This window comes from Fomitopsis serialis, assembly GCF_022376445.1.
Source record: "Fomitopsis serialis strain Sig1Antser10 chromosome Unknown B0H18scaffold_7, whole genome shotgun sequence".
In the NCBI taxonomy this organism is placed as follows: Eukaryota; Fungi; Basidiomycota; class Agaricomycetes; order Polyporales; family Fomitopsidaceae; genus Fomitopsis; species Fomitopsis serialis.
In genome coordinates, this window is record NW_025954967.1 from 442362 (window position 1) to 459051 (window position 16690).

The 16690-nt window shown below is 48.3% G+C and overlaps 1 protein-coding gene across 1 annotated transcript; it reads right to left on the reverse strand.

Moving 5' to 3' along the window:
- Positions 1–12340: 12340 nt before the first annotated feature.
- B0H18DRAFT_853497 (uncharacterized protein) lies at positions 12341–13030 on the reverse strand (the record flags this gene model as incomplete). The annotated part of the gene is made up of 1 exon (XM_048039624.1): positions 12341–13030. A coding segment is annotated over one exon (690 nt), but the record flags the coding sequence as incomplete, so codon positions are not given.
- Between the last annotated feature and the right edge of the window lie 3660 nt (positions 13031–16690).

Consider the following 16690-nt stretch of genomic DNA (forward strand, 5'->3'; position numbering starts at 1 on the left):
CCCAGACGACGCAACTTGCACCAACATACCCAAACAAATGCTGTGGCTGACAATTACGATCCCTGAGGTACGAAGGAATCGTTCTTATGACTGGAGAGAATGTAACGCTTAGCATGGAGCCCAATGTGGCAGGTTTTTCCCACAGTGCATGTGACTGTTTGAGCGCCAGATAATCAAAGATAAGTAACACTTACTATGCTTACATTAGCTGAGTTTCAAATTTCAGGCTCCCAGACGATGCGACTTGCACCAACACCTGCAAACAAATGCTGTGGCTGACAATTCCGACTCCTGTAACGTCTAGCTTGGAGCCCAATATGGAAAGTGGTGAGCATGGCATGTGACCTCACCAGCGACACTGGGCTCCAATAGAATCAATCACTTTTTGCAACAGTAAGCACCCACAAATGGGTATGGCAATTATATAGTCAACTTGTAGCCCTTGTTTCATAGTCTACAGTAATATTGTTGGGCCCCAGTAGTGGCTAGTTAGGCCAGAAAATGCAAAATACAAAAAAGCACAAGAGACTTTGCAGAATTCAAACTGCTCATTTTCACCCTAGATATGTAGCACATGACCCATACAGTATAGCCATGTGTGTCAGACATCATGAAAATGCCTTATGGTGCCACAACAGAGCTCAGAATGGGCAAGGACTGCTATTTCATGCTTGCACATGGTATTATTGCTTACCTTCCATATATGGTAACATAATGTAAACATCACAGGCCTCAGCAACATGCCATAGTACTCTATGAATATCTTCTGATTTATCTGCTATTTATGGAACACCAGACATTCACTTCAGTGAGAATTACTGGATTTGGAAGGTTACTCACCATTTAAAGCAATGTGGGCTTTTGTGATACTTCTTGTCCAAAAGCCCTCCCACAACTTGCCTGGAATGTGTATTTTCCTGGATAACATTAGTTACAGATCACAGGTATACTACATACCTCTGTTGCACTAAAAAAGGCACAATGGCCACTGTGTCTAGCCAGTCACATGATCCATGACGTGGGGTCGCAGCACTCGCAGCAGTGTTTTACCACTGCAAGTGCTGGAGAACATCCAATTGACTGGGAGATACATTCCTGGAATGTGTTCTGGGAATGCCCCTGTGGAACACCCCTAGGAACACTGGTCACAGAGTGACAGAGGGCAAAGTGTACGTAGCAGCCTATGTCATAAGCAGGTATTTCCTGATCTGGAAGTCACCATGTATACTTAGAATGCTTATTACACTGACTCTGTCACACATTTGTACAACTGTAAGAACTTGTGGTCTTGATTCTGCTGTAGATAAATGCAAGCTAGTGGCTCTACGTTCATGCAGACACAGCCATGTGTGTGCTCCTAATAGGTCTGATATATATTTACAATCACAACACAGTGGTTCTACTATTTTCCGCAGCATCTGCCTTATATAGCACACTGAATCAATGAGTGTAGGAATGTATACTGTTCTAATTGTTTTTAATACAAGCACAGAGCAGACAAACACAATGATTGAGAAAATCACAAATGCCTATAGCTATGGAAAGATGCAAATATGCCAGTTGCCTGAACTGATGCAATCATGCACTCTGAATATTCCATCATTTTTACAGTATTTACTAGGCACACAAAGCACTTCCCAGTGTGAAATTACCAATTGGGAGGGGACCTGCCATATGTAGTAATCCTGATTCAAGTTGTGTGATAGCTCCTGCTTCACTGGCACAGACCCTCCCATAATTTACCTAGCCTTCATAGTTCCTTATGCATGGAACAAAGCATGAACATGTGCAGGATATTCATTCTGAGGCCACATAACCTCCTTGTGTAGGCTCAGAGAAGCCCCAAACACCCCAGAAAATCAGTGAGGTACTATATATGTGGTAATTGTGCTCACCCAAAGCTCTGGCAACACTTTGCACCATAAGTACCATACTCTTGTATGGGACCACAGTTCATTGTGCAAGACTCTTGCAAACTGCCTGATGCTGTGCAAGAAAACATTGATGATATAAATTCTTATTTACAGGTTCTTGCTCTCCATTGAATATCCATAATCATGCCTGTGACACAGGTCATGAATTAGGAAACTTTGACATTAACATAGCTTTGACAATCTGTGGATACCCTCATTTGTTAGCACTGTGAACTCCTCAGTATAAATTATGAGGCAACAACATCAGGTTCCCACCTAATGCATTTAGCCAGAATGTTGTTACCTATATCTGTATTGACGGTAACATGCTATGGAATGATGTCAGGCTATGGGACCAGGAGAGGAATGCAGATGAGCACTCCTGTATACTGCATCTAGAAGGTTGCAGCTATACATGACACATGTGACTTCCTGCTTTTCCACAGCATGAGCTATAGTTCATGAAAAGGCATCATGAGTGTAACAAACTCAGCATAGTTGGCCTAAACAGACTCTGACATTGGGAGGTCTAAGCCAATGTAGTATCACTTTGTAGGGAAGTATATGACCTACTCAGTTCAAATGATACAATTGATTCTGATCATGGTCAATATTGACTCAATTTAACAGTCCCTATACAAATTCCATACAAAGTTTCCCAATAGTAAAGGAGTATTATTGTTCAGTGTTTTGAGACAGTACATAATGTCCCAAACATGGTGAAACAGGGCAGCTCAGCTACAGTTGGGCAAGAACAAGTCTGCAACCACACATATCATTGGGTAATGACTATGCAGAGATATTGGCATAGCTATCTATGATCAATGAAAATCTCTGATCAAGAAACATGCACATTATGGATTCTCTAGGATACTCAATATTCAAGATTCAATGCTCTTGTGTCTTGTGTCACTGCAATGAGGATGGTGAGCAAGTACCTCTGTGACTACTATAATACTGCCTGATGATTTCAACTTGGCCTGTGTGAGGGTATTGTTATTGTCACAGTTTGACAACTGCTTGGTAAAGCTTGGAAGTTAGCCTCACAGACTAGTATATATCAATGCATTTGATAAGTGAGATTAAGCAATGACTTCATGAGCTAGAAGACAGACAACTTGAATACAACTGGGAATGTATTGCCATGCATGGCCCACTCCTATCCTTGGCAGCAACATTTCCCTTGACATGTTATCATAAAATGTCAGCTACTCATGCTGGGTTCTTTGATGGTATATGGAAAGTGGTAAAATAACACTGTAGACCCAGGAGTGAACATGTGTGCCAGTTGAACAGCATTGAATATATCATGGGAGGGTCTAAGAAGCAGGTATTATTACAGATGGTGCATTGTGGTAGTTTTTGGTGGAGTACTGCAGATTAAAATTCAAAGTGGCAGTCACGCATCACAGGCCCTGTCGCCACACCGGCGGCGCTGCGTTGTCACTGGTCACATTCGAGCCCACCGGATGTGAGAAACCTACGATGTCACAAATTCTTGCCACCTGCGGCGCTGTTTGACCAAAATCCCGCTGCCCTGCTGCCCAAGTGGCCTGTGTCACAGGTCATCAATGCTTGCACCGCACTGCCCGAGTGTCGCGGGGCCGTCACACATCACACCCACACCGCTTTGAATTTTAATCTACAGTACCTGCCATGCCAAATCAACAGTAGAGAATCTGATATATTGAGAGGGTGGGTTAATGAGAGCAATATTAGGGTGTTTCACGAAGGTGATCCTATCATGCCTTCTGCGAAAATTTCAAGCTGTTCTTGACACTGTTTTCAGTCAGAAACCAGAAGAGAAATGAGCTGAAAACACCTAAAAAATGATCTCTGCATGAAACGGGTGCACAGTCTGTACAGTAGTGGCAAGTCCTGGGCTGCAGGTGGCTGAGTGACACCCAATGTCTCGGTCACGCGACTGCAGCAAGTAGCGCCATAAGTGCTTGCCTTAACGTACCTCCCTGCTTCAGTGCAAAGTGTTAAGACTAGTGGATTGCAGGGGTAAACCCCTGGGTATCCGGGGGCTTACCCATACCCGTACCCGCCCAGGTACCAGACCCGCCGTGTGGGTACCGCAGGTTGGCGGGTCAGTGAGTGGGTCGACGAGCGAATGGGTGGGTGAGCAGGGGAGTGGGCAAGAAGGCGAGTGGAGGCTTGTCAGGTGTGTAGGCAAGCGGGGGAGGGAGTGACTGAGTGTGCGGGCAAGTGGGTGGGTCACAGACACACCCACTGTCCTTGCTGTCCTCGCCACGCGCCCGCTCGCCTCCTTGTCCACCCGCTCGTATGTCCGCTCATCCACGCACACACGCGTCTGGTACTCCACGTGCTCACTCACCTCGTGTGTTTGCTCGTGCAGCTGGGTCCCCGCCATCCTCCCCTCTCGCGCGTCCCCACCATCCACTCGCGTGTCCCACTGGCAGCGAGCCCTTCACCTGTGCGTCCTCCCTGCTTCCCACCTGCTTCCCGTCTGCACGTGCTGCTCGCACGCGCCCCGCTTGCTCACTGGTGTGTCTGCACCCTCGCCCATCCTTCACCTGCTTGCCCGCTGTTCATCGGCCGTCCCTGCTGTTGTCTGCAGTGCACCTCAGAGTGATTCCAAAGGCCTAAGTCGAGCTCTGTAAAGTCTTAGGGACTTAGAGCTCGGCGAGGCGGACTGTCTACGGTGTGCATTACATAAGGCAACCATAACTGTACAGTAGAAACAGCCACAAAGTCGAAATCAACAAAGGAGTGAAAAACCGGATGAGTGCAGGGGTTCAAATCCCTGAAGATGCAAACATTATGGAAAATGGTAGACTGAAGGGAATGACGTCGGAAAAAGTACAGTATGCACAGTATAGTGATGGCGTCCATGTAGAATAAAGGAGAACACACCAGGACACATTCCACGACTTGGACAGGGCAATGGAGCTCAGAATAATTCGCAGAAATGCGGAATAAATTCTGAGCTCAACACCTGCATGCTGGGCATTTGCCCAGTGCGCTCGTGGTCGATGTGCGTGTGGTGCTGACCAACAGCCTGTCACCGCCCGTTCCTGCTTGCCTGCCCTTGTCTGCGCGTACATTCACTGGCCGTGTCCTGTGTGCAGCTGCCGTGCACGTCGTCACCCATTGGTGTGTGTGTGCATCCATTGGCCGTGCCTGTGCGCTGGGCACTCGCCCCCTCACTCACGGTCAGCATGTGCAGCGTGTCCCAGCCCTGCCCGCCACTGTCTCTGGATTCTGTCTTTTGCCCACCCACGTGTGATCTGTCGTCGGCTGTACTTGTGTGCTGGCTGATTGCCCTGCATGCTCGGGCCTCGAGTTCACAGTCGACGGGGTTGGATTGAAGGCTATCACGTGCCCCGTCGGTTGGGGCACGCAAGACAGATGCGTGGAAGGGAAGAAACTCACCTGTACAAGCACACACACATTCTGTGTGCCCGCTGTGTGTTGCCCTTGTGTCCCCTCCAATGTGCCTCATTGGGTATGTCGTGCTGCACAACACTGTGCCCTGTGCCCATACACCAGCCGTCTTGCCTGCTCACCCGCCTGCACATTCGTCTGCTTGTCCCGGACGTCTGCCTGTCTGCCTGTCTGTCCACTCGCCTTGCACGTGTTTGTCGGCCGTGTCTGCGTGCCGGGCAATTGCCCAGTGTGCATCGTGCCCACCCTGCCCCATACCCACTATCAACCTGCTCGCTCCAGTGCAGTTGCACTCACCTTTGCATCCTTCACTCACGTGCTCGTCAGCCCATTCATCAGCTGTGTCTACACGCAGGGCATTGGCCCTGCGTGCTCGCAGTCATCGTGCACATCACACTGCATGTTGCGGTGTCCTATGCTTGCTGTTAGTAAGCTTAATAGCGAGTCTGAACTCACCTTGCCCTTGCCCTTGCCCTTGCCCTTGCCATCCTCACTGTCTGCCTGTCATCCATGCCTGCCATCCGTTCTTTGCTACGCCCAGGCCCGTGGTGTGTTCTTTGGCGGTGATTGCATGTGGGGCCTTTACCATGCGTGTTTGCCGTCCATGTGTGCGCCGTGTTGCTGTCCTGAGGCTGTGGGCAAGTTGACCTGGTGGAAGGAGACTTGTTCGAAGTGTGCCCCTGATCCCATCTGTGAGCCTTGCCTAGCTGGTAAGCTGCATTGACACTCTATCCCTCGTTTTGCGTCCAGAAAATTCGTCCGCATCGCCCTCGTCCACACCGACCTCAAGGGCCCTCGCCTGACGCCTACGCCGGAGGGGCACATTTATTGGATGACATTTATCTGTGACTCTTCGAGGTTCTGGGTTGTGGCCTTCCTGAAGCGCAAAAGCGACGTGTTCTCTGTGTTCCAGGTGTTCAAGGTGTACGCCGAAAACACCCTAGGCCTCGTCCTGAAGGCTACACACAATGACAAGGGTGTGGAGTACATGGGCAAGCAGTTCGTCGATTTTTGCGCTCAACATGGCATCCAGCGTCAGCACACTGAACCAGACGAACCCCACCAGAATGGCATTGCAGAGCGAGCTAACAGGACGATTGCTGAGGGTGGGACTGCCCTCCTTGCTCAGTCAAAGCTCCCTCCGTCGTTTTGGGGCCATGCCGTCTCTACCTTCGTCCACACGAGGAACCGCATGCCTACGTCGTCCCTGCGAGGTGCTGTGCCCTGGGCTGTCTGGGAAGACGATGGGCGCAAGCCAGATGTCTCCTACTTCCGCATTTTTGGCTGTCTTGCCTATGTGTTGGTAGGGAAGAAGGACCGCAAGGCGATGCAGCCGCACACGAGAAAGTACATTTTCGTGGGCTATCCTGAGGGCACCAAGGCCTGGCGATTCTGGGACCCTGCTGCGAGGAAATTCCTCATTTCGTCGCATGCTGTCTTTGACGAACGCTGTTTCCCTGGAAATTCGCCCTTCATAAATGTTTTCGGCCTCCCTCTCGACGAGGTCGACGTCCCAGGACCTTCGGACGACGACGGCGAACCCGCTGAGGATGTCCCTGATGCGCCAGAGCTGCATGATCAGGGGGGAGACGACTCTGATGATCCTGCACCTCCTGCACCTCCACTGCAGAATCAGCTCCCTGCGCCCCAGGATGTCCGCGAAAATTCCCCTGACCGTCCGGCACGTTCGCCCAGTCCTTCTGCACCTCCTGCGCCTCCGCCGGGCCCACAGCGTCCGGCAGTTCGTCGTCAACTTGACAACTATGACGGATACAGGCCATATCCTGCGCCTTCACGTTGACTCCCAGCTCGTTCTACGCGTTTTCAAGGCTCCCTGAATGACGACGACTTGCAGCGGCGAAATAAATCTCTTGCCCCAGCGTTTTAGAGTCGACTCTCAGTCCCCTGCCTCGACGCCCGAGCCTGGCCAACACGACGAAACGCCTCAGCGCAATTCTCCATCGCCTGATCCTCTCATTGAAGTGCCACTGAGTCCACCTGCTGCCCCTGCTCCGCTTCCTGAGCCTGGTTATCCACCCTCTCCTACCTCCAGCGACGACAAACTCAACTTCTTGCGTGGAGATGGACATGAGGACACCTCTGGTTGCTCGCTGGATGCAATGATTGCAGACGTTGAGCACGTGTACTCCGCTGAAAGCGAGGATTTCTTCTCCTATGACGAAGCCCTCAATTTTGCGTTCGAGTCTGTGGCCCAGAATGCGTTCAAGGCGGACCAGGAGCACTTCGGCGAGCCTAGGACCTTCGCAGATGCGATGAAGAGACCCCCAGACGAGCGAGAGAAGTGGCTTAAGGCTGCTCAGGACGAAATCCAGTCCCTCGTTGAAAATGGGACCTTTGAGCTCGTTCAGCTGCCTCCTGGATGCAAAGCCATTGGTTCCCGGTGGGTTTTCCGCGTCAAGCGCAATGCTGACGGCTCAATTGAGCAGTACAAGGGCCGCCTCGTCGCCAAAGGGTTCTCCCAGCGTCCTGGCTTCGACTACAATGAGACCTTCGCTCCTACACCGAAGTGGGCGTCGATTCGAGCCATTCTTGCGCTTGCAGCCCTGGAGGACCACGAGCTCGAGTCTGTGGACATCTCCTCAGCCTACCTCAACGGCGAGCTGAAGGAGGAGGTGTACATGCTACATGCAGCAGCCAGAGGGCTTTGAGCAGAAAACTCCCAGCTGGGTGTGGCGTCTTCTGAAGGCCCTCTACGGTCTGAAGCAGGCTGGATGATGCTGGCATGAGAAGCTGCATGAGGTACTCACCAAACTCGGATTTTCACAGCTGATTTGTGAGCACATTGTGTGGGTCTACCTGTGAGATGGAGTGCGCATCATCATCCCTGTCTTTGACCATTGCAGCGAAGTCGAAAACCGCGATTCAGCACGTCAAGGACGACCTTCATACGCACTTCAAGCTCAGGGACCTTGGGCTGACATCCTGGCTTCTAGGAGTCAAGATTGAGCGCGATAGAGCGAAGAGTTCACTTTCGATTTCGCAGCAGCAGTATGCTCTCGCCATCCTGGAGCGCTATGGCTTCACAAACTGCGACCCTGTGGGCACCCCAATGGAGCCTGGCCTCCGTCTCAGTGCAGACATGGCTCCCAAGACGTCATCCGAGGTCAGGGAGATGCAGAACATCCCATAGAACATCCCATATGATCAGGCTGTGGGTTCACTTTTCTACCTTTTCTACCTTGCTGTGGCAACTCGTCCAGACATTGCACGCACTGTGGGCAACCTGGCGCATTTTATGAAGAACCCTGGCATGACACACTGGAAGGCGGTCAAGCATCTCTTCTGATACATCAAGGGCACCCTCGACTACAAGCTCACCTATTCCCCTTCGTCTGATTCGGAGATTTTCGCCTCCTACACCAACACTGACCATGCTGGCTGCCCTGACACTGGTCGATCTACCTCTGGATATGTTGTTAAAATGGGTACAGGTGCGATTTCGTCGTCCAGTCGTCCAGAGTTCGTTGCAGCGGTCTCAGCAGGCCAGGAAATTCTATGGCTTCGCAATCTCCTCACAGAGCTTGGTTTCGACGTCTCCCTTGCCTCCAAGCTTCGAATTGACAATCTCTCCGCGCTTTCTGTTGCGGAAAATCCCGAGCACCATGGACGCATGAAGCACCTCGACTTGCGCTTCCACTGGCTCAGGGACAAAGTCGCCACAGGTCGAATTGAGATCATACACCTTCGCACTTCTGACATGCCTGCTGACATCCTGACAAAGTCGCTGGCTAAGCCGAAGGTGCTGGAGATGGTGAAGATGCTTGGGCTGGGGACTTGACAGGTCAGGGGGAGTGTTGAGCTCGGAATTTATTCCGCATTTCTGCGAATTATTCTGAGCTCCATTGCCCTGTCCAAGTCGTGGAACACGTTCTGGTGTGTTTTCCTTTATTCTACATGGACGCCATCACTATACCCGTGTGCATACTGTACTTTTTCCGACGTCATTCCCTTCAGTCTACCATTTTCCATAATGTTTGCATCTTCAGGGATTTGAACCCCTGCACTGATCCGATTTTTCACTGCTTCATTGATTTCGACTTTGTGGCTGTTTCTACTGGACAGTTATGGTCACCTTATGTAACACACACCGTAGACAGTCCGCCTCATCGAGCTCTAAGTCCCTAAGACTTTACAGAGCTCGACTTAGGCCTTTGGAATCACTCCGAGGCGCACTGCGGCCAACAGTTGTATGGCCTGGTACGGCCTTGGGAATTGAAATCAGTCATGGCAAAGTTGGGTATGAGAGCCACTTGAGTTCTGTGGATAGTCAGTGTGTGGTTGTTGGGCAACAAGCAAGGAATCTTTATTGTCTGAGCAGCAATTGGAACTACATTCTCTGGTAAACCATCAAGTTTGACAGGAGTGGGAGCAGCAGTAAGCTTCACAAATACCACATCCAGCATTCTCTTGTCTCCTGTGAGTGGCTTGGATTCCCATCCTACAACTACTGCCTCTGCTCCATTGGTGACATTGCACTCCGTGGCTTCATTGGCTTTAATCATGACAGGAAGTCCTACACAGAGGGATATTATCCCTGGGTGATTATTGGAATTTTTATTTGGCAATGCCCAGAGTTGATTTTGCAAATGAGGATGGATCTTGTCCACCTTGCGCCTGACATCCGCATTTTTCTTCATTTTGCGCGTTTTTTTACTCTCCTCAGGACTCCCATAATGGTCTAGAGAGTAAAAGGTTTCCAGAGTCTGGCCTGTATCCTTTGCAAACCTCGCTACACCAAGCTCATTGATTCGGTCTCTGTGGGAATTGTATGACAGTATGATAGACACATTCCGGAAGTTGGGATCACTAAGCTTTGGTTTGCCTTTGCCCCGGCCAGCTATACGGCCCCGCAGAAAATTCACATCTGCCATTGTGCAAGCTTTGTAGCGTAAGTTGTCCAGCAGTTTTCTGAATTTTGCATCTTCAGCTCTGAGACTTCTGTCTCATATTTTGTTGGAGAATCACAACTGTAGTAACTTGATGCCAAATTGCCTTCCCAAGGGACGCCTCCTGTTGTCTCCAACTTGACGTAGAGTGTCTGACACTGTTGACCTTTGCTGAGAACAGAGAGTACCCCGTTCCTGGTGGCTCAAGCTGTGCAAAATCACCAGCAAATATCATATTTTTGCCACCAAATGGCTCACCAGTGTTGCTATATATGCGACATAGACGTGCAGAAATATCATAGAAATGGTTGCAGTCAACCATGGAAATCTCATCCAGAAATATGTAGTCCACATCCTTCAGTCTGTCACGGACATTCCGCAGAGTCCCATTATTAGCATCACCATATTTGGAGAATCCCAGCATGGAGTGGTATGTAGATCCAGAGATGAGGGATGCTGCAGAGCCAGTGGGAGCCATGCATGCAAAGCGATAGCCTTCATTGCGATCTTGGAAGAACCTGATCAAAGCCTTGATGACCTGAGATTTCCCAGTTCCAGCCATTCCTCCAAGATACATCTTCAGCTTCTCTGCAGGAGGCTGAGTTGCATGGTTAGCAATTACACGAAAAGCCCTTTCTTGCTCCTCATTCAATGTGAAGCTTTTCACTATGCCATCAATAAGTGACTGGAGCTTATCATCTGCTGCTCTGAATTTGACAGACATATAGTTGTAGTCTACCACCTTCACATTATCCACATAGTCTGCAGGTTTGTCATTGCCATTGTTGTGGCTACCAGGTTCATCTCTGGGCTTGCTTGCTGCCTGCTCCTCTCGCTCATGGAGAATATCTTCCCGCTTCTGGCTGAGAACACTTTTCCACTCTGGTCCTGTCATGGTGCTCACAGGCTGGAACCGGTCCATTGGTGAGAGTGATGCTTTGTCTTTGGAGTCATCAAGCCAGCCACTAGCATGAGCAATGTTCTCTGCCTGTTGCATCTGTGCAATACGAGTCAGGGACTTCCTCCCGAGAACATCCCATTCTGGATCATAGTCAATTGCCCCATCATCACCTGTTACACTGCTCTGCACAACATCAATGTAATCATCATTGTCAACTTCTTCTTCCTCAAAGCCCAGGCCTCCATGTTCTCCTTTGTCCTGTCTGTGCTTGGAAAAGTCATCTCGACTATCATTGCACTCATACTTTATGTGGAAGAACTTCATGACCTCTTGCTGCCGTTCTGTGAATTCATGGCTAGCAAATGCATCATCCCATGTCTGAGAAGTATCCTTGAGGTCTGAGCCTTTATGCCAAGGCTTGAAGAGCATGAGCATGGTCATGCAATATTCCTCTCTATTACCTTTGTCTTGACGTGGCAATGTGCCTCCAACAAAGTTGGGCACCCGAGCACAATGATCTGGTAGCATGACAGCCATGTGTGTTTCATACTGAGGATGAGTGGGCTGGAAGTGTGTGGGCTCATGGTAATTTGTGATAGCATCCATTTGCTCATCCTCTCTAGCCTTCTGTGCTGTCTCCTTTGTGAGCAACAATGGGTCATCATCATCAGACTCTTCCTTCCATTTATCCTGGCCACCACCTCTGCGACTAGGCAATGGCTTTATATCTCGTTTGCTCTTGTCCTCATTGTTCTCCAATTTAGCAATCTTCTCATGTACTGGCTTGAGCTTCTGAGTAGCACGTTTCATGGCACGTCCCATGGTTTGTTTGTCACTCAGTCTGATCCAGTCGTACAGACACACTTGGGCGTATTTAGTTGGCCTGTCTGTACATGTAGTCCATTTGCTGTGTAATTGCCTACAAACTTATCATGGCTCTTACCTATGACTACTTTGGCTGGTTTCTCATTTGGAGTGTACACTGGCTCCTCAGTCGGCCAGGCCTTGAGGACCTCATACATGTAGCTCCTCCAGTAGAAGGGGCGGAATGTATGGCTGGTGTAATGGTCTGGCTGATTAAGGAGGTACATGCAAGCCATTGGTGCACCTGTTTCTGCACTGGCAGTGAGAGCATTGACAATTTTAGTGATCAGCTTCCGTGCACACACCTTGCGGTTGCCATCTTCACCTGCTTTGAGATCAGGATTTCTGCTGAACACTGTCTTCACAGCTGAGAACATCATATGTGTCTTCAAAGGAGTCTTTGTGATGTAATCTGTAACATATGCAGTGATTGCCTTGATTGCCGTGCCAGACAGTAAGCTTGTGACATCTGTGTTGCATCTCAGGAGGTAAGTAAGGGCAGGAGTGAAAGAGTTGAGCCTTGCTTCCCCTTGCTTCATGAGCAGTGCACCTGTGTCTGGATCAACAACTGTGCATGGCCTTGTTGTCCTGGGGAATCTCCGCTTACAGACTTTCATGATCTTATTTGTCCGCTTGTCATATTTGCAACCACTTTTGCCTGTGGAGCAGCTATGACGGTTGGACTTGTATACCAGGTCATTCACAGTCTTGTAGAACTTGGCCCACCAACCATGATCTGTAGAACAGCCTTGACAATCATCAAAGTGCTTGTTGTCACATGTATGCATCTGATTAGGCGGTGGGTCTGGCAGTGTCAGGGTAGGATCAATGTATTTATCCTGCTGCTGATCACTGAGCAACCGGTCATACACATCGGCCATGTTTGCACCCATGAACTCTGCTTGGTGGACACTTTCTAGATACTCAACCATTTTCTGTTGAAAGTCAGATGTGGGGTCCATGATACGCTCACGTATTTCCTGTGGAGTCAATGCATTTGTGATCCATAGCATGAGGTGCAGGTGCAGAGTCATCCGTCCCTGCTGCTCAACTGTTCCGTAGTATCCAGCTGTGTCACCATACAAGCCAGGATGATTAGAGCCAACACCTAGAACATGCTTTATGAATAGCTCAACAACTACATTGAAAAATCTAGCTCCTGCGACAGGGTTAGCTGCAATCAACCTTGTACGTGCATCATTATCAAGGATGTCAGGCTTGTATGTCTCATTTGTGTCTGCAAAGTACAGGCACAATGGATGCTTCACATCTGCAGGTGCAAATGTTATGAACCATGATGGAGCTCCAAGATAGGATGTGAGGGCCCATATTTCATTGCGCATGTGTTTCCTGCTTGTCAGAGATCCAGGGACTTTATATGCAACATGATCAACATCTTGTATGAGCTGATAGCAGTCCTTCTCTGCCTGTGTCTCTGGCTTGTAGTGTCCACGTTCTTTGAGTTTCTGAGTCAAATCATCCAGGACATTCTCATCTATAGACAAGATCCTATTCGCTACATCTGCAAACTTCTGCTGCTCTGCAAGCAGAAATCCACCAGTTGCACTGCTTTTGATCTGTTCATGATTGAATGCAACCAGTGGAAAGTAGGCTTCAGTCTGGAACCGCTTGTCATGGTACATCAACAGTTGTCTTTTTCTCTCAGGCTCTGATATGTTCTTGAACCCTCTTGTGTTTCCTGGACCCCCAAGACCATATGGAAATAGCCAAGGAAACATCTGTGGGTACAGCTGTGGGTTTGAGAATAGGGACTCTGGCTGTTCTGATTGCCCAATACCAAGAGCTGCCTTTTTCTGTGATTTAAAATGCTGCAGTGCATAGGCCCGTGATGCATCTGTGCTCATATTTGTGAGCTGTTCACCAATAAGCCCATGCACTACAAATGGACATGGACCCTCTGTAGTGCCATCATTCTCCTCAGATTCATTGGCAGCTTGGGTCTCAGGATCCTTGTTGCCTGTGCCTATGTGATAGTCGGTATCACTGGAGGAGTGTCTTCAGAATACATCTCGAGGTTGCGGTAGGATATGTCTAAGTCTGCATAGTCTATGTGGTTCAGTTTCAGCCACTCCAATGCTGCAGCTACTTTTTGTCTGCGGACTAGCAAGGGTGTACGTTGGTGATCCTTAGCAACTGGGCGGGTGGGACCAATGTATATGTACGCCAGCACTTCATCCAGCTCACTGGGACTGGGAGGCAATGCGTCATACACCTTGGGCATAGGAATAGTATGGCAGACTGCATTGGCAATCATCTTGCTCTGCAGTGAGCCTTTGACACGAACTACACAACGGTTGTGATTCACACGTGCTATGAGAAGATGCTCTGCCCAAGTCAGATTTTGTAGCTGCTTTGGAATCTCTCCAATCCAGAGCCCATTTGCAAGTGCATGATTTGGGACCTCATTTTCCTTTAATGCAGATTGGCATGTATGGCACACATGTCTAGCACTGGGCACTAGAACTGGTCCAGACACTTCTTCCACAGAGTCACTGTCACTTGTCCGCTCTTTCCTTGTTATTCCTTGACCTGCAGCATCCAACAGATGAAGACTGTTTGTCACAGAGTCAAGAGGAAGAAGTTTTGAAAGAGGATACAGCAGTCCACAGACAGCACAACCCAGTTCATGATGATGGGCTGGCTGTATCTCAGTGGAAAAGTCAGTTATGATCTGTTTCTGTGTAGTTTGACTCAATGGCAATGGGGGAAAAGGAGTTTTTGCTGTGTTTACTGCACTGGTATCCATGGCATTCCTGAAACGTTGCACTCTTGCAGTAGATTTGATGTGCAAGGTCCAATGCTGCATTAGACTTAGCATACTGCCACAGGTGATATTGCAGACATGGGATTTGACTGCTGAACGTATAGCAGCTACTGAGGACTTATTGGTGCAGTTGATATAATGTGCTTTGGCTATAGCCAACAGATACTTTTTAGGGAGAGTAAGCAGTTCCTGTAGTGGAATGTTTGCAGCCACCAAATTTTGTGTTTCCTTGAAGTAGCCATTTGTTTCATCAGGCTTACAATATGCAGTGAATGCAAACTGATCATTCGGTAGGTAGCTATTTTGTAATGGCTGAATGTGTGAACTTATGTGGGGGTTCAGTTGAGACCATAGCCATAGTTCCCCAGCATTATAGCGTGACTGTCCACCTCCCAGGAGGGCCACAGATGATTTCTTCACTGAACTTGAACTTTTTTGTCTAGCACCCGGAAAGAATGAAAATGTCCACTTCACAGGATCCATTTTTCTGCCCTGTAAGAGACCTAGTAGTGCTGTGTGGAAGTCATGTCGGTACATGCTATATTGGCCCAAGTGCAACTTATTTTTCTTGATAATAGTATACAAATGCTCATTTCTATAACTTCATACCAAGCAACTAGTATGGCATATTGTAGTAGAGCTTCATTGTACATGGTGAATCTACATGTACAATATGGAAGATATCACGGTGAATGACTCAATTCTATGACTTGATGTATATGTCAAAACCATAGTATCCATTGTCATCAATGAATTCTGCTGCTGATGATCCATTGACAAAAGCATTTTGTGCATCGAAACCTTTATATGTAATCCACACAGATACCATACACTATGTCCAATGAAGAATTTACAGTTCATGATTTATTTAGCAACCTGTGCAACTCAATAAAGCATAGTCAAATCCTTCTGGTCCATTCAATATCAAGTGTGTATATTAACAACAGTGTTACATCTGGAGCATGGAGCTTCAGTCAAGTGTAAGCAGCCACTCAAGATGAAAAACAAAGCCAGTCACTGCATGATTACCATATGGAGGATGTGACATTCCCAAATAGGAATCATGCACAAATCAGTTGATATGGGGCTCAGAAGAAATGCAGGAAAGCCATGAAATATATAGACACATCAAAGACAAGTCTACCTTTGCTTTATGCTGCAAATGATTGCCATTACATTGCATACAATGGCCATAATATGGCAAAAGGTGCTCAGACTGCCTGTTATAATCCTTATTAGCATCTCAACCACACATATATGTATTACAGTTGACAGATATACCATATTTTGGCCATAACCAAGTACTTTGAATCTGCACAGGCACATGTGCATTTTTTTGTTTTGCATTTCCTGGCCTAGCCAGCCACTGTATGCGCTCCGTAAAATCCCCATATACTCTCTGAATGAAGGGTTATCAGATGAGCATATATGTGTACTAATTAGATGTTACTAGCTGGGTCTACTAGTGGTCTACAATATGTGAGCATTTGCAATGAGCCGCCAGGCAGACAGTCACATGACAGATTTAACAGTTTCCTTATTGGGGGAACTGCTAAGGTGTTTCATGGCCCTCATATCCATAACAGAGCGCTTAACCACTGCATTTGTTTGTACCTGTTGGTGCAAGTCGCATCGTCTGGGAGTCTGAAATTTCAGACTCAGATAAGTAACCCATACTAACAGTTACTTATCTCTGCTTATTGGGGTGGCTGCAAGTCACGTGCACTGTGGGAACAAACTGCCATTTTGGAGGAATCACTAAGGTGTTTCATGGTGGTCCATCATAAGAACGATACCTTCGTACCTCAGGGATCGTAAAGTGATTTTAGACTTTGGTCTTCAATTTCTATCAGAGAGGTGAGCATTGTGCTTTTCTGGCATCTCATGCCCAGAACTTACAATTCTTGCA